The sequence below is a fragment of the Beta vulgaris genome, chromosome 7, assembly GCF_026745355.1.
Source record: "Beta vulgaris subsp. vulgaris cultivar EL10 chromosome 7, EL10.2, whole genome shotgun sequence".
In the NCBI taxonomy this organism is placed as follows: Eukaryota; Viridiplantae; Streptophyta; class Magnoliopsida; order Caryophyllales; family Amaranthaceae; genus Beta; species Beta vulgaris.
In genome coordinates this window covers 34,333,168-34,357,403 of record NC_079208.1, presented here as the reverse complement: position 1 = coordinate 34,357,403, position 24,236 = coordinate 34,333,168, and the positions used below count along the sequence as shown (strand labels likewise).

The 24,236-nt window shown below is 39.3% G+C and overlaps 1 protein-coding gene across 1 annotated transcript; it reads left to right on the top strand.

The window, feature by feature from the left end:
* Nucleotides 1-4,214: 4,214 nt before the first annotated feature.
* LOC104899184 (hypothetical protein) lies at nt 4,215-6,527 on the top strand. Its single transcript, XM_010686322.4, has 2 exons — nt 4,215-4,550; nt 5,679-6,527. Exons 1-2 carry the CDS (start codon nt 4,344-4,346, stop codon nt 6,192-6,194), a joined length of 723 nt encoding a protein of 240 aa, XP_010684624.1. The 5' UTR covers nt 4,215-4,343; the 3' UTR covers nt 6,195-6,527.
* Nucleotides 6,528-24,236: the final 17,709 nt, after the last annotated feature.

Here is a 24,236-nt window from a genome sequence, read left to right as displayed (position 1 = left end):
GATATACCCCGATCAGCAGCGCCATAGAGGCATCGACAGCAGTTGTCCAACGGGTGTCGAGCCCGTGAACATCCAACTCGGCAAAAGGCCTAGCCAAGGCGAGGCTAAGCTCCTCGGGATCATCGTGGGGTCCGCGAGGAGTGGCCGGGTGTACTGAGGACTCTTCACAGGCGGAAGTCCTCCGAGTGCACCGAAATATGAGTCCCCTCGGACTTCTCGACCCGTTCCTCCGGACGGGGGCTGTTGACCTCAACAGACTTAGCTTTTTTGGTCTTCTCGACCTGGGCCTTGGCCAATGCCTTCTCGGTCTTGGCCACCTTCTACGGATCCCGCTCCTTTCTCTTCTTAAAAGCCTTAGGCTTCAATGGATCCTGCAAAATATCAAGGTCAGCTCGGAACTAGCAAAAAATATCAAGGTCAGCTCGGAACTAGCAAAAAGGACATACCTTCGGAGACTTGGGAATTCCGATCTTCTTCGCCTTCAACTCAGCCTTGAGCTGGGCCGCCCTCATTGCTGCGTAATTCAGCTTCTCAGCCATGTCGGGATCGGATTCGAGGAGACGTGTCAAAGAGCAAGCTGCAAAAAGAAAACCAAGTATGAGAAATTGCAAGTGCAAACAAGAAAAACAAGTTAAACAACCCCCTCGGCCGATTACCCCGGGGGAATGTCCGGCTTAGCCCGACCGCAGATAGCAAGTGCTCGCTCTTGAATAGGCGGCAGCTCGGAATCCAATTGCTGGCTACATAAACCTCCCCTCCTTGAACAATTTGGGCCTCGGTTTGTAGATAAATAGCCGCAATGGCTTCCTCCTCGGACATCTCCGGAACCCTGAAGTTAAGCTCGTGGTTGGGTTCGACATTCGGTCGGACTGTGGGGATCCCCCAGTCCCCTCCGAAAAAGACGAAGGCAAACTCTCTCCTGAACCCTTTCTGGAAGTAGGCAAGTCGAGTACTACCTTGTAACCCTGTCGGGCTTGAAAATACCACCAACCTGGGCCATTATCCCCGCCGAACTCGACCAACTTAAACATGTTGCGCCATAAGGTAATGGTTGGTCGGACGCTCAGCATGGCGCATACTGTCTGAACCGCAACAATTCCTCCCCAGGAGTTCGGAGAGATCTGACTTATGCACAGATTATAAGCATTGAGGAGGTCCTTCACAAAGGAAGTCAGCGGAAATCGGAGCCCCATCTTCATAGACTTGTAACAGATCGCGGTGCAGCCCGGGGGAGGAGTAAGAACCGTATGAAAGGCTTCTGGTCGGACTAACATATAAGGATCCCTTATGTGGAACCTCGCAGCCTGCCCCCTCGGGTCATCCAGAATTGCCTTCATCAGCGAAGGGAGCGGAAATTTAGACCCAGGCCCTCCTTTCGGATCTGGATCCGGAAACTCCGGTCGGCCTGAGGTTGACACTTCTTCGCTGTCCGACATCGTCACCCTCACTACACCATCAGCAAGGTATTTATCTAAGTAACTGGCTTTAGAAGAAAAGGCCAGGGACACTTCCCAGGGGAAGGGAACAGCGCCCTCGGCCTCTTCCTCTAGTGACGATGAGGGGCTCGGAAGCAGAACCGCGTCGGGAACGGCCGAGGGGTCGGGACAACTTATTAGGGTTGACACCAGCGTTATTCCCATACCCCTCACCTCCTCGAACCTATTGTAGGGAGGTGAGGTCGGAGGTGTCACCGACTCGGACGATTCTCCCATTATTGTATGGACAAGGGAGTCGGCCGAGGTTATTAAAAAGAAAGCGAAATAAACTAAAAAAGCAAGAGCGTACCTGGTCGGACGACGGAAACCGGAGAAATTGCTCGGAAACTTAGAGAGAAGGGAGAGCTTTTAGAGAGAGAAAGTTGAGAATTTTGAAGAAGTTTGCACAAATGATTTCTCTCTCCTCTCCGTACAATATATAAGCTGCCTCGGGTGCGCCCCCTCACCAACCTATCAAATGCCTCCACATGGCCCAGGGAAGGCGAAACGTCAAAATTTCCAGAAAATCCCATCCAGCTCAACTACCCAGCTGAGAAATGCCATGTGGCAAACCACTGGTTTCCAGGCTCAAAGCTACCCGCTGGTCCTAACAGGCTTCTCCTCGGGATGCGATCGGACAAGAAGAATCCCTAACTTCACTCAGTCCAAATTACTAAGTGCTAGGGAACATCCTGGTCGGCCTCTCCAGGGCATGTTAGCCCCTGTCCGAGCAGCGCCGTCAATCCAGAACCGGTGGTCAAGTTGGGCTCCATCACCCTTTGTCCGACCAGGTCTCTGCTTGCCCCTTCACTTAGCCAAATTCACTAAGTGCTAGGGAAGCACCTGGTCGGCCTCTCCAGGGCATTTAGCCCCTGTCCGAGCAGGCCCGTCAATCCAGAACCGGTCGGTCAAGTTGGGGCTCCATCACCTTTGTCCGACCAGGTCTCTGCTGCCCCTTCACTTAGCCAAATTCACTAAGTGCTAGGAACACCTGTCGGCCTCTCAGGCATTTAGCCCTGCAAGCAGCGCCCGTCAACCAGAACCGGTCGGTAAGTTGGGGCTCCATCACCCTTTCCCGCCAGGTCTCTGCTGCCCCTTCACTTAGCCAAATTCTAAGTGCTAGGAACACCTGCGCCTCTCCAGGCATTTAGCCCCTGTCCGAGCAGCGCCGTCAACCAGAACCTGGTCGACAGGTCAAGGGCTTTTACCTCTCAGCGACCTGGTCTCTCTTAACAACCTGGTCGGTCAGTCAAGGGGCTTTTAGCCCTCAATCCGACCTGGTCCTCTCTTCAACAACTGGTCGGTCAGTCAAGGGCTTTTAGCCCCTCAGCCGACCTGGTCCTCTCTTAAAACCTGGTCGGTCAGTCAAGGGCTTTTAGCCCCTCAGCCGACCTGGTCCTCTCTTCAACAACCTAGTCGGTCAGTCAAGGGGCTTTTAGCCCCTCAGCCGACCTGGTCCTCTCTTCAATAACCTGGTCGGTCAGTCAAAGGGCTTTTAGCCCTTCAGCCGACCTGGTCGGTCAATCACAGGGCTCGGCCTCCCAGCCGACCTGGTTCCTGCTTCAAAGACCTGGTCGGTCTATCATATGGCTCAACCTCTCAGCCGACCTGGTCCATGCTTCAAAGACCTGGTCGGTCATTCAAGAGTGTCTAGCCTCTCGGCCGACCTGGTCCTCTCCTCAGAAACCTGGTCGGTCAATCAAACTCCTTAGCCGCCGGCCTAATCAATCTTCTTGTCAAAGACCCTGGTCGGCACTAGCCCGACCTGGTCTTCTTCCAATTTCCCTTCATGGAGGTCGGCTCAAGAGATTCTGATGGTCGTAGACGTGGTCGGCGCATGCCCGACCTGGTCCCCCTCCGGCTTTTTCATGGAGGTCGGTCAGATGGGAGGAGTTTACGCCACCAAGAGGCTTCACCCGGTCGGACGGCTCTTCTGCCCCTTCCTGGCGTGGGGCTAAATGTTTGGGCCCATTAAACCCTTCTAAGGATATCATGCCATGTGGCACCGCCACCTAAGACCGTGGGTCCCACCACTACAGCATGGCTAATTCAGGCTCCATGGCCCCACCAGAATCATCCTTGGAAAAGGTGTCACAAATCCCAAGTGAGCTGTCATGTCCAGCACACCATTTTCTAAAATTCTCACCACTATAAATACCTCTTGTCCCATCAATGCAAAGGTATTGAATTCTCACCTAACTAACTTGAGTTTCTCACTCTAGACTCTCTCTCTACCTCAATCATCAACTGACTTGAGCGTCGGAGGGGCGATCTCGGAACAACCCCCGGGGTAGTTTTTCTGTGTTTTGCAGGTTTCCGGTGAACTGATAACTAGCCCTGCTCAGACTTAAGGACTTGCTCAGCACAGATCATTAACCTTAATTTCTAGACCGAAACACACAATTTTTAAACTAGATCAATGTTTGGGTCTATCAATTCAGTTGAATCGGGACTGTTTCGAATGGTCTACGTTAATTTAAACCCATGGTGAAGCAAAGAAGACACGTAAAACAAAGAAATATAATATATCTAAAGCAAGCCCAAATATGGTGAAGCACTCAGTACAGGAGCATGGACCAGTCTAAAATCCAAATGGCTTATTCTTCTGGACGTTTCTTCAGCCCAACCACAAAGAAGACACGTAAAACATCAATCCAGAAATCACCAGAATCATATTCCACGTTAACATCTATTCTCTCGTGTCACAAGCATGATATTTCTACTAGTTATAACGTTCTAGAAATTTAATACATTGTATAAATTTCACCACTTTTCTGAAACTTTTAAGATAAAACAACAAAACTCGCCCATCTTACTCTTTAAGTGGAATTAAATTGCGTATTACGAAAAAGAAATATAGAGTTAAAGATGTTACAATCGAGATTAAGAGGAGCAATATTTGGTAGGAGGAGTAGATTAGGGGTGAATTGGGGAATAAGTAAAAGATTTTTAAGCCAAGAACAAGAAATAGATCAGAGTGCTGCTACTCAAGGAACAGCCCCTACTCAAGGTTATGCTCCTTTGCCCACTGGTCTTCCTGCTGATCCTGCCATTCATTCTAGTGATCCACCTCAGGTACAATACTTCTTTCTTATATCTTCGTTCAATTTCTTAGTTATTTCAACCATAATATTTCATCAGTTTTTCATTCATTTGTGCGGAAATAATTGTTTTATTGTATATATTCAATTAATTAACTTAGTAAAATACTGTGTATGTTTGATGTTTTATTTAATGGCAATAGTTAACGGACGTCTTCGAGGCACTTGGTAAGTTAGCTCTTGTTTGATACCCGATAAAGCAAATCTTGTGTTTCGCATCCCTCGTTATAGACATGGAAGAGGGAGAACAAGCCAAGTTTTTGCGTGGAATCTATTTTAGATTATTTTGATTCATATGTTTGACTTTAAGTGGTTATTTGGTTTGTGTAAGAAATAGAAGCTGGCATCTAGTTCAAATTCATGAAACTCAAATTTTATTTAACAAATTAGTGGAATTTTTTTAACTTTTTTTGGTTAACAACACGAGCTTTACTTAGGGATTTAAAAGCCAGGTATGTTACTTCCTAGTTCCTACAATTTGTGGGAAGTGGAAATACTAAGGAGTAATGACGTAGGAAGGTTGGCGGATAAGTTCGATAAGAAAGCGCGACAAAAAGCCTGAAATGATTTGCACTAATCGGGCCGATGGAGTCCGATTGCTTATTGTGATACTTTTTCGGAAGCGGAACGCCTCAACGAGTCAAACTCACTACTATGCTGTGACCTATAGGCTTTTTAAGCTATTCGATTTCGTTTAAGGCCTGAAATCAGCCTTTTAATTATTTTCGAATTTTATTATTTCCTTAATTACGTATTAGGGTTTTGTTTTACATATTTAAACATTATTAGGTCAATGTTTGGAGGCACTTTTTGACTTTCAATAATATCACATAGTTCATACTCTTTTATGGTGGATTTCGAAGTTTTTACAGATTTGTCGCTTGTAAATCTGTCTGTTCTTGATCGAGATTAGCGTTTCGGACTGCGTCAAGAAAGGATGTTTCACTCTCCCTATTTCAGGAATTTGTTTTGTCAACTAAATAACTTAACGAGGGATACTATTATTTAGCTTCTATTGTATTATTGTATATTAGAAGTATTTTCGTTATTGAAAAATGTCACTTCTGGAGATTAAATAACATTTCTCGTAAATTTGCCTAAGGGAGGAGATACAGACGATGCAATGAACGCCACTGCAGCAGAGGAACAAGTTCGAACAACAGCCGATGAACCGGACCTATTTGTTTCAGCAAAGCCACCAACCTCTGCGTCCCCAACAATAGGACACACAGAGGTGGGACGTCCATCAGAGCCCAACATTCAACAAAGGCGTAAATTATCAGAACAGCCAAGTCCATCAACTGATGCAGAAGCACACAAGGCCCAAAAACAAGCCCAAGAGGACGACAACAAGGAATACTTCAAACACCACAAGGCATCTCCCCTATCAGAGTTGGAGTTTGCGGATACAAGGAAGCCCATAACACAGGCCACAGATAGTCCTACGACCTATTACGGTGGTGATCCGGGAGTTCTCGTGTGGAAGCCGGAGCAGCTGGAGACAGCTGAGGATACGTTGTTGCGAGCTGTTGAGATGTGGAACTGGAATAAGATGAGGGGTGATCCTGATTCTCCTCATGGTAGAGTCCTTAGAGAACTTCGTGGTGAATATTGGTGAAAATGAGTTGAGATGATACAATTTGCCAAAAATGTCGGCAAATGAATTAAATGTATCATTAGTGGAAATGGAAGTTGACATGATACAATTTACGAAAAATGTGGGTAAATGAAATACGATGTAATATTAGTGGTGTTTCTTAGTATGTCATAGTAACTTGAGTCTTCAGCTGTTGAGTACTCTGAGCTCTGCTGGGATGCAAAACTCCTTTCAAACATATTCGTTATCGAAGTAATCAGCACCAAAATGTACAGTTGTTGCAGTTTGTCATTGTTTTTTTCACAAAAAAAAAAAGAACTCTTGCAATAGTATGTTATCATTTCCCCTCTGAAATTAGTTACTCTTTTCGGGTAAATTTTGCTGGGAATGTGGTGTTTGGAGTCGACTGCACAGTGAAGAGAGGTAATGGAGCTATGCCTAATTGATTATGAAATACATTTACAACAATATTTAAAAGTTTCGAAAGATAACAAATTTTGGTATTTTTCCCCCCTTAGAAAACCAAAACAAATTTATACACGAATCACTATTCTATATGGTAGGAAACAGAGTGTTAAAGTTTGATTTATTGCAGAACAAAATGAATGAAATAATAAATATGAGAAAACAATAAAGATGAAGAAACAAAAAACACAAGGATTTAACGTGGTTCAGTCAAATTTGACCTACATCCACAGATTGAAAAAATCAGAGAGAATAAAAAAATGAGTCCTAAATTTTAGAGGCAAAAATTGTTTCATATGTTGTGTCAATAATAATGAACACCGGAAAAACCTTTTATAATCTTAAGGAACCCTGTACAAACTCTAATAACTCAAAAACGAAAAAATACTGAAAAATATGTGAACCAAAACAATTATTCAGTTCTTAGTAAAACAGTCATAACTTTCTCGTTTCGCAGCGGAATTGGACATATGATCTATTGTTAGAAAGATCTTGGAACAATCTATCACCTCCATTAAAACAAGATTTCAAGTTTGCCTTATGTCATTCACAAGATTTCAAGTCATAAATAGAAACTCTCCATCTTGACTTGAAAAACGATCAATCAGACAAGATAACTCCACCTTGAACAAAGAAGTGATGCTCAACCAAAACACCATAGAACCTTCGCCTTAAGCAAATATCCATAAACCTACCCATAATAGGCAATTCAAAAAACGGACATCTTCTATAATTGTGTACCGATGCGTCTTCGAACACAAATTAAAATCCGTGTACAAAGCTATCACATGGCCTAGATCGAGAGTATAAAGTCCCCAATGCCAAACATGCTTCCTCAAATATACCAAACTCTCCTCAAACACTTTTTCATCTCAACAACAAACTCAAAGGCAATTCTAGAAACTGAATGACAATAATAATTTCTAATTTACAATTGTACTTAATAAAAACAAAAGTACCAAATTTGAGATAAGAAATAGCATAACTAGAACAAAATCTAATGCATAATCAAGATTGCTACTTTATTACAAACTCAAAAAACAATCTATCATAGACTCCAAAAAGAAAATCCACATGGTTTCTCGTTTTACCAAGAGATCTCAAAGGGACACTAAACATAAAGAGATCGTAGAAATCGCAACCCCAAAGCTTGTAACCCTAAAGGGCAAGATCATCATCAAGAGCAGCATCGACAATATTTGGAGATTGATCCTCATTGGACCTTTCTCCATTTTTCTTCTTTAATTTCCAACACTCAGATTTAGTATGATCCTTTATATGACAATAGTTACAGATTTTGCCATAATTATTTCCACCATGAGCAACCAAAGCATTTGTATAAGCATAATCATTAGATTTATTAATTAATTTATTGTCAATTAAATCTCTCTGAGTTAAGGCCTCCATAACATCATGCAAACTCAAATCATCTTTACTATATAATAAGGTATCTCGAAAGTGTTTATACGAAGGTGGTAAAGAATACAACAACCTAATAATCATATCCTCATCATCGATCTCAACTTCGATGTCTTGCAGATCGATAATTATAGAGAAGAAATCATCGAAACGAGTATCAAGCAATTTACCTTCTTCTAGACTGAGATCATGAAGTCTATATTTTAGCAATAAACGGTTGGTCACAGACTTTGTCATATATAGTGACTCCAACTTCAATTACAAACCCGCAGTAGTCGTCTCTTTGGCAACCTCTCTCAAAACATCATTAGATACACATAGATTAATCGCTGAGAGTGCCTTCAAATCTATCTCCTCCCGTAATCCGTCATACCCGAAGGCTTTTTGGATGCACTTTCTAGAACCTTGTGACATCCACTTCGAATCAGGATGACTTTCATCTTTATTTGTCAGAGGCCCAAATTTACGTGCCTATCAAATTTCCCAATATCAAATTTCCTTGACATAACCAAAAAATAAAACCTTTTCTATAAACACCAAAGATCTTAAACAACCAAGCTCTGATACCAGTTTGTTAGGAAAAGGGTGTTGTAGTTTGATTTAATGCGGAACAAAATCAATGAAATAATAGATATGAGAAAACAATAAAGATGAACAAACAAAGAACACAAAGATTTAACGGGGTTAAGTCAAATTTGACCAACGTCCACAGGTGGAGGATTACAGCTTCTTCACTATAATGGAGAAATTCAGAGAGAATAATACCAAGAGTCCTAAATTCTAGAGGCTAAAAGTGTTTCATAAGTTGTGTCAATAATAATGAACAACAAGGAATCCTTTTATGATCATAAGGAACCTCGTACAAACCCTAAAATATTAATCAAAACCGAAAAAATAGCAAAAAACACATTTAACGAAAAAAGCGGCAACACAAAACAGTTTCGTCAGTTATTCGTAAAACAGTCATAACTTTCTCGTTTGTTTGTGGAATTGGGCATATTACCTATCGTTGGAAAGCTCTTGGAACACGCTATCACCTCCAATTTGAATCACATCAAAAAATTTATACACTGAGAGATATGTTCATTAAAAGCTCGTCTTATGCCATTCACAAGATTTTACGCTATCACCTTGACTTGAAACCGATCAATCAAACAAGATAACTCCACCTTGAAACCAAGAAGTGATACTCAACCAAAACACCATAAAACCTCCACCTTAAACAAATTTCCATAAACCTACCCATTATAGGCAATTCAGAAAACGGACATCTTGTATAATTGTGTACCGATGCGTCTTCGAACACAAAGTCCGTATACAAAACTATCACATGGCCTAGATTGAGAGTATAAAGTCCCCAACGCTAAACATGCTTCCTCAAATTGACCAAAATCTCTTCAAACACTTGTTAATCTCAACAACAAACTCAAAGGCATATCTAGAAACTGAATGACAACAATAATTTCTAAATGCAATTGTACTTTATAAACAAAAAAGTACTAAATTTGAGATGAGAAATAGCATAACTAGAACAAAATCTAATGCATAACCAAGATTGTTACTTTATTACAAACTCAAAAAAAAATCTATCATAGACTCCAAAAAGAAAATCCACACGGTTTCTCGTTTTACCAATAGATCTCAAGGGGACATTAAACATAAAGAGATCGTAGAAATCGCAGCCTCAAATCTTGTAACCCTAAAGTGCAAGATCATCATCAAGATTAGCGTCGATAATATTTGCAAATTGATCCTCATTAGACGTTTCTCCAATTTTTTCTTTAATTTCCAACAAACAGATTTTATATGACCCTTTACGACAATAGTTACAAATTTTGCCATAATTCTTTCCACCATGAGCAACAAAAGCATTTGTGTAAGTAAAATCATTAGATTTATTAACCAATTTATTGTCAATTAAATCTCTCTGAGTTAAGGCCTCCTTAACATCATGCAAACTCAAATCATCTTTACCATATAATAAGGTACCTCGAAAGTGCTCATACGAAGGTGGTAAAGAACACAACAACCTAATAGTCATTTCCTCATCATCGACCTCAACATCGATGTTTTGCAAATCCATAATTATAGAGAAGAATTCATCTAAACGATACTCAATCGGTTTACCTTTTTCTAGACTGAGATCCCGACGCCTAGATTTTAGCAATAAACGGTTGGTCATAGACTTTGTCATATATACGGTGACTGTAACTTCGACCACAAACCCGCAACAGCCGTCTCTTAGGCAACTTCTCTCAAAACTTCATTAGATACACATAGATTAATCGCCGAGAGTGCCTTCAAATCTATCTCCTCCCACTTGTCACCCATCATACACGAAGGCTTTTTGGATGCACCTTGTGACATCCACTTTGAATAAGGATGACTTTCATCTTTAATTGCTAGAGGCCAAAATTTACTTGCCTATCAAATTTCCCAATATCGAATTTCCTTGAAATAAACAACTAAGCTCTGATACCAGTTTGTTAGGAAATATGGTGTTGTAGTTTGGTTTAATGCGGAATAAAATCAATGGAATAATAGATATGAGAATACAATAAAGATGAAAAACCAAAGAACACAAAGATTTAAAAGGGTCAATCAAATTTAACTAATGTCCACAAATGTTGGATTAGAGCTTATTCCCTATAATGGAGAAAATCAGAGAGAAGAATACAAGAGTTCTAAATTTTAGAGGCTAAAAATGTTTTATAAGTTGTGTCAATAATAGTGAACATAGGAAGTCTTTTTATAATAATAAGGAACCCCGTAGAAACCCTAAAAGATAACTAAAAAACCGAAAAAATAGTGAGAAACACGTGTACAAAAAAAAGCGGCGCTCCGCCTGACCGGGTGGGGGGAAATCCGCCCGATCGAGACCGAGACGAAACAGGTTCGTCAGTTCTTTGTGAAACAGTCATAACTTTGTCGTTTCTCAGCGAAATTGGGCATATGACCTATAGTTGAAAATCTCTTGGAATAAGCTATCACCTCCAATTAGAGATGGCCAACAGTGCGGGCCAATCCAGCCTATCCAGCCCAACCCACCTCGTGGGCCGTGTGGGCCGAGCCCGCTAAAAGCCCGATCTAGCCCAGTTCGAACCGTAAAATTGGTGGGTGGGTCATGGGCCAGATTTTTTCAGCCCAACCCACTAAAGCCCGCTACTAAAACTGCCTTGCCCAGACTACGAAATCGGTCCAACCCGGCCCATGAACCGGACCAGCCCAATCCAAGTAAATATTGAACCAAATTGTATATATTTTAATCTAATTGTATATATTTTAATCAAATTGCATATATTATAATTCAATCAAATTGCATATATTATAATTCAATCAAATTTTAAAATAATGAAATTATTCATTAATATTAATAATTGCATATATTTTAATTCATTTTAAAGATTTTATGTAACAATAATGAATAATTTCAATGATAAAATAATTTTGAAAAAAAATTCTCATGTCGACCCGCCAGCCCGGTCCAGCCCACTAGACCCACGAACCGCTTTTCGAACCATGAAAACCGGTAACAGACTTGTGTGGGCCGAGATTTTTCAGCCCGTGGACCAGCCCGCCCAACCCATGAATTTCACGGTCTGGTCCTGGGCCGTGAAATCTCAGCCCAACCCACTACGACCCATGGTCCGGCCCGCCCAGCCCGCACCAGTGGCCATAACTACCTCTAATTTGAATCACATCAAAAGCATGTATATGTTGAGATATATGTGCATTCAAAGTTTGCCTTATGTCATTCACAAGATTTCAAGTCATAAATAACAAATCTCCACCTTGACTTGAGACCGATCAATCAAACAAGATAAGTCCACCTTGAAACCAAGAAGTGATGCTCAACCAAAACACCATAGAACCTCCACCTTAAACAATTTTCCATAAACCTATCCATTATAGGCAATCCAGAAAACAAACATTTTCTATAATTGTGTACCGATACATATTCGAACACAAAATTCGTAGACAAAACTATCATATGGCCTACATAGAGAGTATAGATTACCCGACGCTAAACATGCTTCCTCAAATTGACCAAACTCTCTTCAAATACTTGTTCATCTCAAGAGCAACCTTAAATGCAATTTTAGAAACTGAATGCCAACAATAATTTCTAAATTGCAATTGTAATTAATAAACACAAAAGTACTAAATTTGAGATAAGAAATAGTATAACTAGAACAAAATCTAATGCATAACCAAGATTGCTACTTTACTACAAACTCAAAAAAAAAATCTATCATAAACTCCAATAAGAAAATCCACACGGTTTCTCGTTTTACCAATAGATCTCGAGGGGACATAAAACATAAAGAGATTGTAGAAACCGCAGCCCCAAAACTTGTAACCCTAAAGTAGATCATCATCAAGAACAGCGTCGGCAATATTTACAGATTGATCCTCGTTGGACTTTTCTCCATTTTTCTTCTTTAATTTCCAACACCCAGATTTAATATGACCCTATACATGACAATAGTTACAAATATTGCCAGAATTCTTTCCACCATGAGCAACTAAAGCATTTGTGTAAGCAGAATCATTAGATTTATTAACCAATTTATTATCAATTAAATCTCTATGAGTTAAGGCCTCCTTAACATCATGCAAACTCAAATCATGTTTACCATATAATAAGGCATCTCGAAAGTGCTCATACGAAGGTGGTAAAGAACACAACAACCTAATAGTCATATCTTCATCATCGATCTCAACATCGATGTTTTGCAAATCCATAATTAGAGAGAAGAATTCACCTAAACGAGACAAGCGGTTTAACTTCTTCTAGACTAAAATCTTGAAGTCTAGATTTTAGCGATAGACGGTTGGTCATAGACTTTGTCATATACAGTGACTCCAACTTCAACCAAAAACCCGCAGCAGATGTCTCTTTGGCAACCACTCTGAAAATATCATTAGATACACATAGATTAATAGCTGAGAGTGCCTTCAAATCTATATATCTTCTCCCACTTGTCATCAGTCACACTCGAAGGCTTTTTGGATGCACCTTCTAGAACCTTCTGACTGCCACTTTGAACTATGATGACTTTCATCTTTAATTGCCATAGGCCAAAATTTACTTGCCCATCAAATTTCTCAATATCAAATTTCATTGACATAAGGAAAAAATAGAACTTGTTCTAAAAACCCCTAAGATCCTAAACAATGAAGCTTCAATACCAGTTTGTTAGGAAACAGGGTGTTGTAGTTTGATTTACTTCGGAAAAAATTAATGGAATAATGGATATGAGAAAACAATAAAGATGAACAAACAAAGAACACAAGGATTTAGCGTGGTTCATTCAAATTTGTCCTACGTCCACAAATGGAGGCTTAGAGCTTCTTCACTATAAGGCAGAAATTCAGAGAGAATTATACAAGGAGTCCTAAATTCTAGAGGCTAAAATTGTTTCATTAGTTGTGTAAATAATAATGAACATCAGGAAGTCCTTTTATTATCAAAAGGAACCCCCGTACAAACCCTAAAAGATAACTCAAAAATGAAAAAATAGCGAAAAACACGTGTACCGAAAAAAGCGACGCTCCGCCCGACCGGATGGGGCGAAATCCGCCCGATCGAGCCCGAGACGAAACAGTTTCGTCAGATCTTTGTTAACAGTCATAACTTTCTCGTTTCTCAGCGGAATTGAGCATATGACCTATCGTTGGAAAACTCTTGGAACAAGCAATGACCTCCACTTTGAATTACATCAAAAGCATTTATATATGATAGATATATGCATTCAAATTTCGCCTTATGCCATTCACAATATTTCAAGTCATAAATAACAAATCTCCGCCTTGACTTGAAACTGATCAATCAAAAAAGATAACTCCACCTTAAACCAAGAATTGATGCTCAACCAAAACACCATAGAACCTCCACCTTAAACAAATTTCCATAAACCTACCCATCATAGGCAATCCAGAAAACGAACATCTTCTATAATTGTGTATCGATGGGTCTTTGAACACAAAATCCATATACAAAACTATCGCATGGCCTAGATCGAGAGTATAAAGTCCCCATCGCTAAACATACTTCGTCAAATTGACCAAACTCTTTTGAGACACTTCTTCATCTCAACAGCAAACTCAAAGGCAACTCTAGAAACTGAATGACAACAATAATTTCTAAATTGCAATTGTACTTAATAAACACAAAAGTACTAAATTTGAGATAAGAAACAGCATAACAAGAACAAAATCTAATGCATAACAGAGATTGCTACTTTATTACAAACTCAAAAAACAATCTATCATACCGAAAAACATGTGAACCAAAATAATTTGGTCAGTTCTTCGTAAAATAGTCATAACTTTCTCGTTTCTCAACGAAATTGGGCATATGATCTGTCGTTAGAAAGATCTTGGAACAAGCTATCACCTTCATTCAAAAAAGATTTCAAGTTTGCCTTATGCCATTCACAAGATCTTGGAACAAATCTTGACTTGAAAAACGATCAATCAAACAAGATAACTCCACCTTGAACCAAGTAGTGATGCTCAACCAAAACACCATAGAACCTTCACCTTAAGCAAATTTCCATAAACCTACCCATTATAGGCAATTCAAAAAACTGACATCTTCTATAATTGTGTAACGATGCGTCTTCGAACACAAATTTAAACCCGTGTACGAAGCTATCACATTGCCTAGATCGAGAGTATAAAGTCCCCAATGAAAAACATGCTTCATCAAATATACCAAACTCTCTTCAAACACTTTTTTGTCTCAACAACATACTCAAACGCAATTCTAGAAACTGAATGACAACAATAATTTCTAATTTACAATTGTACTTAATAAACACAAAAGTACCAAATTTGAGATAAGAAATAGGATAACTAGAACATAATCTTATGCATAATCAAGATTGCTACTTTATTACAAACTCAAAAAACAATCTATCATAGACTCCAAAAAGAAAATCCACACGATATCTCGTTTCACCAAGAGATCTCAAGGGGACACTAAACATAAAGAGATCGTAGAAACCGTAGCCCTAAATCTTCTAAAACTAAAGTGCAAGAACAACGTCGACAATATTTGCAGATTGATCCTCATTGGACCTTTCTCCATTTTTCTTCTTTAATTTCCAACACTTAGATTTAATATGACCCTTTACATGACAATAGTTACAGATTTTGCCAGAATTCTTTCCAACATGAGAAACCAAAGCATTTCTGTAAGCCGAATATTTAGATTTATTAACCAATTTATTGTCAATTAAATCCCTCTGAGTTAAGGCCTTCTTAACATCATGCAAACTCAAATCATCTTTACCATATAATAAGGTATCTCGAAAGTAGTTATACGAAGGTGGTAAAGAACACAATAACCTAATAGTCATATCCCCATCATCGATCTCAACATCGATGTTTTTCAAAAACATAATATAGAAGAATTCATCTAAACGAGACTCAAGTGGTTTACCTTCTTCTAGACCGTGAAGTCTAGATTTTAGCACTAGACGGTTGGTCATAGACTTTGTCATATACACTGACTCCAACATCAAGCAGAAACCTGCAATACTAGTCTGTTTGGCAACCTTTCTCAAATCTTCATTGGATACACATAGATTAATCACTGAGAGTGCCTTTAAAATTTATCTCCTCCCACTTGTCATCAGTCATACCCGAAGGCTTTTTGGATGCACCTTCTAGAACCTTGTGACAACCACTTTGAACCAGGTTGAATTTCATCTTTAATTGCTATAGGCCAGAATTTACTTGGCTATCAAATTTTTCTAATATTGAATTTCAGACATAAGCAAAAAATCGAACTTGTGCTATAATCACCTAAGATCTTAAGCAACCAATCTCTGAGACCAGTTTGTTAGGAAACAGGGTGTTTTAGTTTGATTTAATGCGGAACAAAATAAATGGAATAATATATATGAGAAAACAATAAAGATGAACAAACAAAGAACATAAGGATTTTCAGTCAAATTTGACCTACGTCCTCAGATGGAGGATTAGAGCTTCTTCACTATAATGACAAAAATCAGAGAGAATAATACAAGGAGTCCTAAATTCTAGAGGCTAAAAGTGTTTCATAAGTTATGTCAATAATAATGAACATCAGGAAGTACTTTTATAATCATAAGAAACCCCGTACAAACCCTAAAAGATTACTAAAAATGAAAAAATACCGAAAAACACGTGTACTGAAAAAAGGCACTCCGCCTGACCGGGTGGGGGGGAATCCGCCCGATCGGGCCGAGACGAACCAGTTTCGTCAGTTCTTCGTAAAACAATCATAACATTCTTTTTTCTCAGCGGAATTGGGCATGTAACCTATCGTTCGAAAGCTCTTAGAATAAGCTATGACCTATAATTTGAATCACATCAAAAATATTTATATATTTAGAGATATGTGCATTCACATTTTGTGTTATGCCATCCACAATATTTTAAGTCATAAATAACATTATAAAAGACAATTAAGGATTTTTAGCGATCCTATGAAATAATGTTAAAATGTTGTAATGTAATTGATATCTAAATGATTAAAATATAGATATGTATTCCAGTATATCAATGCATGTATCGAACATATGTGAAAGGAAAAAATCAAAAGCTAATGGGTTTGTGCATGCACTAGTGGAAAAAAGCCCACCTAATGCGGTCAAAATCGGGCTTACAGATGCGGTTTTTGGCCGCATCAGGTGGGCTCGCAGCAGGTATGAGAAGGAATCTAATGCGGTCCAAATCACAACAGATTCGTTAGATCTGATGTAGTTTTGAACAGGACCGCATCAAAAAGTAAAGGAAGGTTTTCAGAAAAAATATCAATATCTAGCAACAACCCAACAAGAGCAGTGTCAAAACCAAAAAAAAAAAGAGGTATCAACATAAAAAAAATTATGAAATTAATATAATAAATATGCAGAGGAAGAATTTATACAAATAAAAATTAAATTAGATTATACAAATATTATGCCAAAAAAAATTAAATTAGATTATACAAATTAAAAACGAATTTTATTATACTATATACGAATTACAAAGAGCAAAAAACGAAATAAGAATCGATAAATTAGTGGTTTCGTGATAAAAAAATCAAACGACATGGGAACGAAAGTATCTGGGTATAAAAAAGCATTGATGGCTTAGTGATAAGTTGATGAATGACGAAGAACGACGAGAAGAACAGCGATAAGGACGACGGTGAACGAACGACAACGATTAATCATGAATGAATAATGAACGACGAGAACAAACGACAATGTTCGTGGGTTTGAGAGGGAGGAGGGATGAGCAGATCTAAAGAGGAGGGCGAGGAGGGATTAGAGTTGAGTGTTGCATGAGGTGAGAGAAAGATGGCGCCGTGGGAGGAGAGGTTAGGGTTGAGTGAGGAGAGGAGAGGAGAGAGAGAAGGGGATAAGGGTTTGAGGAGAGGATAGGTTAGGGACGAGGGATCAGAGTTGAGGAGTTTTAGGGTTTTTGAGAGGAGAGGGGGAAGCTAAGAGGTTGTGTTTGTTAAGTTAACCTAGGCCACGCACGAATGGGACACGCACGAACATTTGAGCTTCTAAAAGTTACGAAAATATGATGCGGTCCATCAAACCGCATCAGATTTTAAAAAACCGCATCAGTTTTTGTAATCTGATGCGATTTTTAGTGGAACTGCATCTAATTTTGTTTAACAAATTTCCTTCCTATCTTTAGTTGATTTTCAGATGCGGTTTTATAAAAACCGCATCTGATACTAAGTGACATATAAGGTTTTTTCCACTCATGGTGAGATGAGCATCGACAAGTTTTTAAACGCTTTTGTTTTAATTTCTGTCTGCAATTGATAGGATATTAGGCTATTATACTCTTTTTATGGTATGAAATAAGTAGAGAGGGAATGAACCGATATCTCCTTATCACGTGAGTCGCTCTTATGACCTCCAACACAGAACACGTAAACTTATCTGAGGGGTAATAAAGGAATTCCCATTCGATGCCTAAGTTAGTAAAGGTAAAGCTGGTAGGTCTTAATTAAGTGGAGTATAATTATGATTGTAAACGTACCTTATGACTCATATCATAGGCTATTTAGGAGCCTGAAGTGTCGCGAGTTAGCTAGGACACGAATTCTATTGGTTGAACGCAATTTTATCCTCTTTTAATACTTATCTTTAGGCCCACAAGCCTCAGTAAGATAGTATTGAATTAGGCACAAGATCAATTAAGCATGGCCAGGCATTTAATAACATTACGATGTCTAATAGGGACCGGTATGATAAGGATACCAATATCATGAATATTTTCAGCCTGATCATACCTAGATGGTTTGACCATGACGATCAATAGCGGTCAAGTTGGGCCAATATGGCACTTGGATAACCCCCATACAACTAGCCTACAAGTCAGTATGATCGACACAATTATATCTGTTTTAGACAGCATAAAGGTCGTCATGGGTGTTGTAACTTCTGTTCATCCCTGGGAATTTTGGTGAGCCGTTATATCATACGAGGCAACCTTGGCTTGTTGAAGAGTGAAGACGAAACAATGCCTCGATTTTTGCACGACATATGGCCAGCCCCCAAGGAACTACTTGACAACTAGTAGTTAGAAATTGAGACTTGGCATGATCTTAAACGAGAAGTTGAAACGCCTTCTAATCTGGGCCGTCAAATAAACTATAATTAGGGTTTATCCCCCCACTTTCCCCATTTTTCAAACTTTCTTCAAACTTTGAATTTTACTCGGGCGATTGTTCTCTCTAAATAACTTCCTCAATTCTTGCTGAAATCCAACAAAAACAAGTGAAGACTGCTCATTGTCTCTTTTTGTTTTATAGTTTACCAGTTTCGCAAGCTTTCCTTGTCGATTAAGTTTGGTTTGCGATTCTGCTCCATCCCCGATTGTGAAGGTGTTCGTGCAATTTCTCACTCGTGTAAATCTTTCCAGGTACACATTCCCCACAAATTTTCCTTGATTTCTTTCAAATTTCACTTTGAAGCATGTCTTTTGCCTCTGATTCTTAAAAGCATGAGAGTCCTTCCCCTATGACCGATAACGACTTTAGTTCTAGAAATTCTTCTAAATCTAGTCCCATATATTTCAGCTAATTCACCAGTAGTAAATAATGTAGCAGAACATAGGATAAAATCCGATATGGACTGTAGTACTTTGCGTAGACTTGGGTCGCCATCTCAGTCTACAACAGATTACAATATGTTAGCCATTTCATCCTTAACCACCTTTATATCCAGGACTAGGTGGTCATTATAGCTTCTCCATGCCCATATGGTAGCATGCTTGGCTAGCCGAGAGATACCCTGAATTATTTCCTGAGGTGACCGCCACTTTGCCCCATGTGGCCGGTCCCCCCATATCATGCCCGTTAGTGAGGCCTCGCTCTAAACTGGTAAAGATTATTGAGGGTGAGGGCTCAATGAGTGATGAGTAGGAGGAATGTGATGAGTTGGAGGAGGAAGGTGTTGACTATAACTATTTTGAGGATGATGTTGAAAACTAATCTAGAAAAATCTAGTGAAATTCTAGCCTAGTATTATCTAGAATATTAGAGAGAAAAAATAAAATAAAAGGAAGTAAAATGATGACATAGGAATAGAACTATGAAGAAGAGCTTAGGGGAATCTAGAAAATTCATCTCAATGTCGGTAGAAGAAAAGCACCGACTTGGTCAAGTATATATATGCAAGTTGTGAAGTTTGTAAGTGTATGAATAAATACAAGTTGTAATGTTCCACAAATCTCCTCTCTTCCTTTTATAAATAAAACATTCCACTCTTATACACTAAACCTTAAGCTCAAAATTTTAAACAGTGGTATCAGAGCTATAAATCCAAACCTCCACTACATTATACAAATTATCATACTCCCATAAAACTTATACACCAAAAACACAAAATAAACCAACTCCCTTAAATTAAAACCAAACATCACATAAATTAAAATGACTTCTCCAAACACTTCAACCTCAACCACATTTAACTACCCCCAAGTAAATTGGGTACCCACATTTAAGGGAGAAAAATATCAACAATGGTCTATTCAAATGAAATCTATATTTATCTCACAACATTTGTGGGAGTTAGTGCAAAATGGTTATGAACAACCAAATGATTTAATCCAAGAAGCTACTTGGGAAGAAACACGATGAAAGCAATATAAACAAAATCGGATAAGGGATAATTGTGCCCTATCCTTAATATATCGGGGAGTAGATGAAACAATCCTCCCGACTATTATGGCTGCTACAACAGCTAAGGAGGCTTGGAGTATCCTGGAGACTAAATATAGGGGTTCCGAAAAGGTAATACTCTTCAAACTCCAATCTTTATGGAGAGACTTTGATAATTTATTATTGGTGGAAAATGAAACAATTCAAGAATTTTTTAGTCGAGTAACAAATATTATAAATCAAATCCGAACTAATGGAGATAAAATTGAAGATGTCCAAGTTGTTCGGAAAATATTAAGAAGTCTCCCAAAAAATTATGATCATATAGTGGCTGCTATAGAAGAATCTAATAAAGATTTATCTAATTTAAGTTTAACTGAATTAATGGGCTCCCTTCTAGCACATGAAGATAGAATGCGGAGATTTATAGAGCAGCCACTAGAACAAGCTTTTCAAGCAAAATTAAAATTCTCCAATAATGGAGAAAATAAAAGTAGAAATGGCTACGGTAAAGGAGGTACTTCATATAACCGTAGCAGGGGGAAAGGAAGTTATAAAAATCACGGAACTCGAGAAAATAATCAATCTGGCTCTTATTGCAATTTATGTAAGAAAAATGGCCATAATACACAAGATTGCCGGTATAAGTGTAAAAGATGCAAAAAGCACACTCATTTTGAAAAAGATTGTTGGTTCCGGCAAAAGGAGGAGGCCAATTTTACGGAAAATAAGGAGCCAGAGATCAATTATTTATACATGTTTAAATGCTCACCAAGAGTCAAATGATATATGGTATATTAATAGTGGTTGTTCAAACCACATGACTGGCAACAAAAATTCATTTGTCAGTCTGGACGAAAACATAAAAACACAAATTACTCTTGGTGATGGAAGCAACCAAGAGGTTGCTGGCAAGGGGACAATAGCCGTTAGAACAAAAAACGGCTCGTCTAAATTTATTTCTGATGTATTTATGTCCCCGGGCTTGCACAAAATTTATTAAGTGTAGGCCAACTAATTCAAAGAGGCTAATACGGTGAAATTTGATGCTAATAAATGCCTCATATTTGATAAGAGAAAAGGGCAATTAATTACTACTACTCAAATGGCTCCTAATAAGATATTTCCATTAAGAATGCAATTGGAGCATAATGTTGCCCTAAGTTCTATGGTGGATGAGTCCACATTGTGGCATTTGAGATTCGGGCATCTAAATTTTAACAGTTTAAAACTGTTAAAACAAAAAGAAATGGTGATTGGGCTTCCACCTATAACTAATGAAAGAAAAATATGTGAGGGTTGTATATATGGCAAAATGCATAGATTGCCATTCCCAACTTCATCCTGGAGGGCCAGAGCTCCATTAGAGCTTGTTCATGCAGATATATGGGGCCCTACCAGAAATCCGTCTCTTGGCGGAAAAAGATATTTTCTATTATTTGTCGATGATTTCACTCGCATGATGTGGGTTTATATCTTGGAGAAAAAGTCGGAAGCATTTTCCCACTTCATGCAATTTAAAGCCCTCACAGAAAAACAAAGTGGGCATTCAATAAAAATTCTAAGAACAGATCGTGGGGGAGAATTTACAAGTAAAGAATTTAACAGCTTCTGTAAGGAGCATGGAATCAAAAGAGAATTAACTGTCAGACGCACACCTCAGCAAAATGGTGTTGCGGAGAGAAGAAATCGGACCATTGCTGAGATGGCCCGAAGTATGATGCAAGGCAAAAACTTGCCCAAATGTTTTTGGGCCGAAGCCGTACATACGGCTATCTACATTCTCAATCGATCTCCCACGAAGGCCGTCATGGGTATGACACCCTATGAAGCTTGGCATAAAAGAAAGCCAAGAGTGGAGCACCTCAAAGTATTCGGGTGCATCGTATATGCCCACATCCCGAAAGAAAATCGGGAAAAACTCGATGGAAAAGGAGAAAAATGTATCTTCATTGGATACAGTGACGAATCCAAAGGATATCGTCTCTATCAACCCGAATCTAAGAGCCTAATAATCTCAAGAGATGTCATATTCGATGAAGGAGCTCAATGGACGTGGATGGAGAATGAATCTCAGCCACGTGAAGGAGATTTTCTTCCACCAAGCCCAAGAGAGGATGAAGGCCCAAATCATCCAGCAACACAATCATCCTCTAGTCCATCATCACCGAGATCTCCAACAACATTCTCGAGATCGGTGAGTCCAACATCAGGATCAAGCTCTCAAAGCTCAGCTCCAGTAGTACGACGTTCACAAAGAGACGGCGACCACCAAGCTACTTGGAGGATTTCCAGTGCAATCAAGCTATCATGGCTCTCTTCACTAGCGAACCACAAAGCTTTCAAGAAGCATCACAAGAAGAGAAATGGATCGAGGCCATGAATGAAGAAATCAAGATGATAGAGAAAAACAACACATGGGAGCATGTTGAGAAACCTGAAGACAAAGAAGTCATCGGTCTCAAATGGGTCTACAAGGTCAAGTATAATGAAGATGGCTCCATCCAGAAATACAAGGCTCGTCTCGTCGCAAAAGGTTACTCCCAACAACCAGGGATTGACTTTAACGAGACATATGCTCCCGTTGTCCGCATGGAGACTATCAGGTCAGTCCTTGCTCTTGCTGCTAAACTTAAATTACCAGTCTTTCAATTAGATGTCAAGTCGGCATTTCTAAACGGTGAGCTCGAAGAAGAAGTATATGTTGAGCAACCGCAAGGATATCTCATCGAAGGCAAAGAAGACAAAGTATACCGCCTTCGTAAAGCCCTTTATGGGCTTAAGCAAGCACCTAGGGCCTGGAATAGCAAAATAGATGGCTACCTACTTCAAAATGGGTTTACAAAAAGCCCAAGTGAGCCATCACTATATATCAAGGCCCAAGGATCACAAGATTTTCTCATATTGTGTCTTTATGTAGATGATCTAATCTACACAGGCATTAATTCAAAAATAATTAAGGAATTTAAGAAGGCAATGATGTCGGAATATGAAATGACCGACCTTGGTGCCATGAAGTACTTCCTTGGCATGCAAGTCAAGCAAAGCCCAGGAAGAATATTTCTCTCATAGGAGAAAATGCAGACGACCTACTTAAGAAATTCAATATGAGTGAATGCAAGCCATTGGCTACACCAATGGCACTTAATGAAAGGCTATCTAAGAACGATGGCAAAGAGAAGGTCGATGCGTCAATATATAGAAGTTTGGTCGGCTCTCTCATCAACCTCACACATACTAGGCCCGACATAGTACATGCTGTCAGCATAGTATCCAGATTCATGAGTGAGCCAAGTAAAGCTCACTTAGCAGCAGCAAAAAGGATTCTCCGGTATGTCAAAGGAACAAAAAGTTATGGAATTCTGTACGAAACAGAGGAGAATCACAAGCTTATAGGATACACAGACAGCGATTGGGCCGGAAGCATTGACGATCGAAAGAGTACAAGTGGATATGTCTTCCAGCTGGGAACCAAGGCCATATCTTGGTCATCAAAGAAACAAGCTACAGTAGCTCTGTCATCAGCAGAAGCAGAGTATGTAGCAGCAACAAGTGCAGCATGTGAAGCAGTATGGCTGAAGAGAATTCTCAATGATCTACAACAGACATCAGAAGAACCAACAACTATCTATTGCGACAACATGTCTGCAATAGCCATGACAAAGAATCCAGTCTTTCACAGCCGCACGAAGCACATTGAGATACGACATCATTTCATCCGAGAGTTGGTCGACAAACAAGAGATCGAACTACAATTCTGCAAGACGGGGGAGCAGCTCGCTGACCTATTCACTAAAGCAATTCCGACAGAGAAGTTCATCCAGTTCAGAAGACAACTTGGAGTTCAAGATTTTTCAGATTAGGGGGAGTGTTGAAAACTAATCTAGAAAAATCTAGTGAAATTCTAGCCTAGTATTATCTAGAATATTAGAGAAAAATAAAATAAAAGGAAGTAACATGATGACATAGGAATAGAACTATGAAGAAGAGCTTAGGGGAATCTAGAAAATTCATCT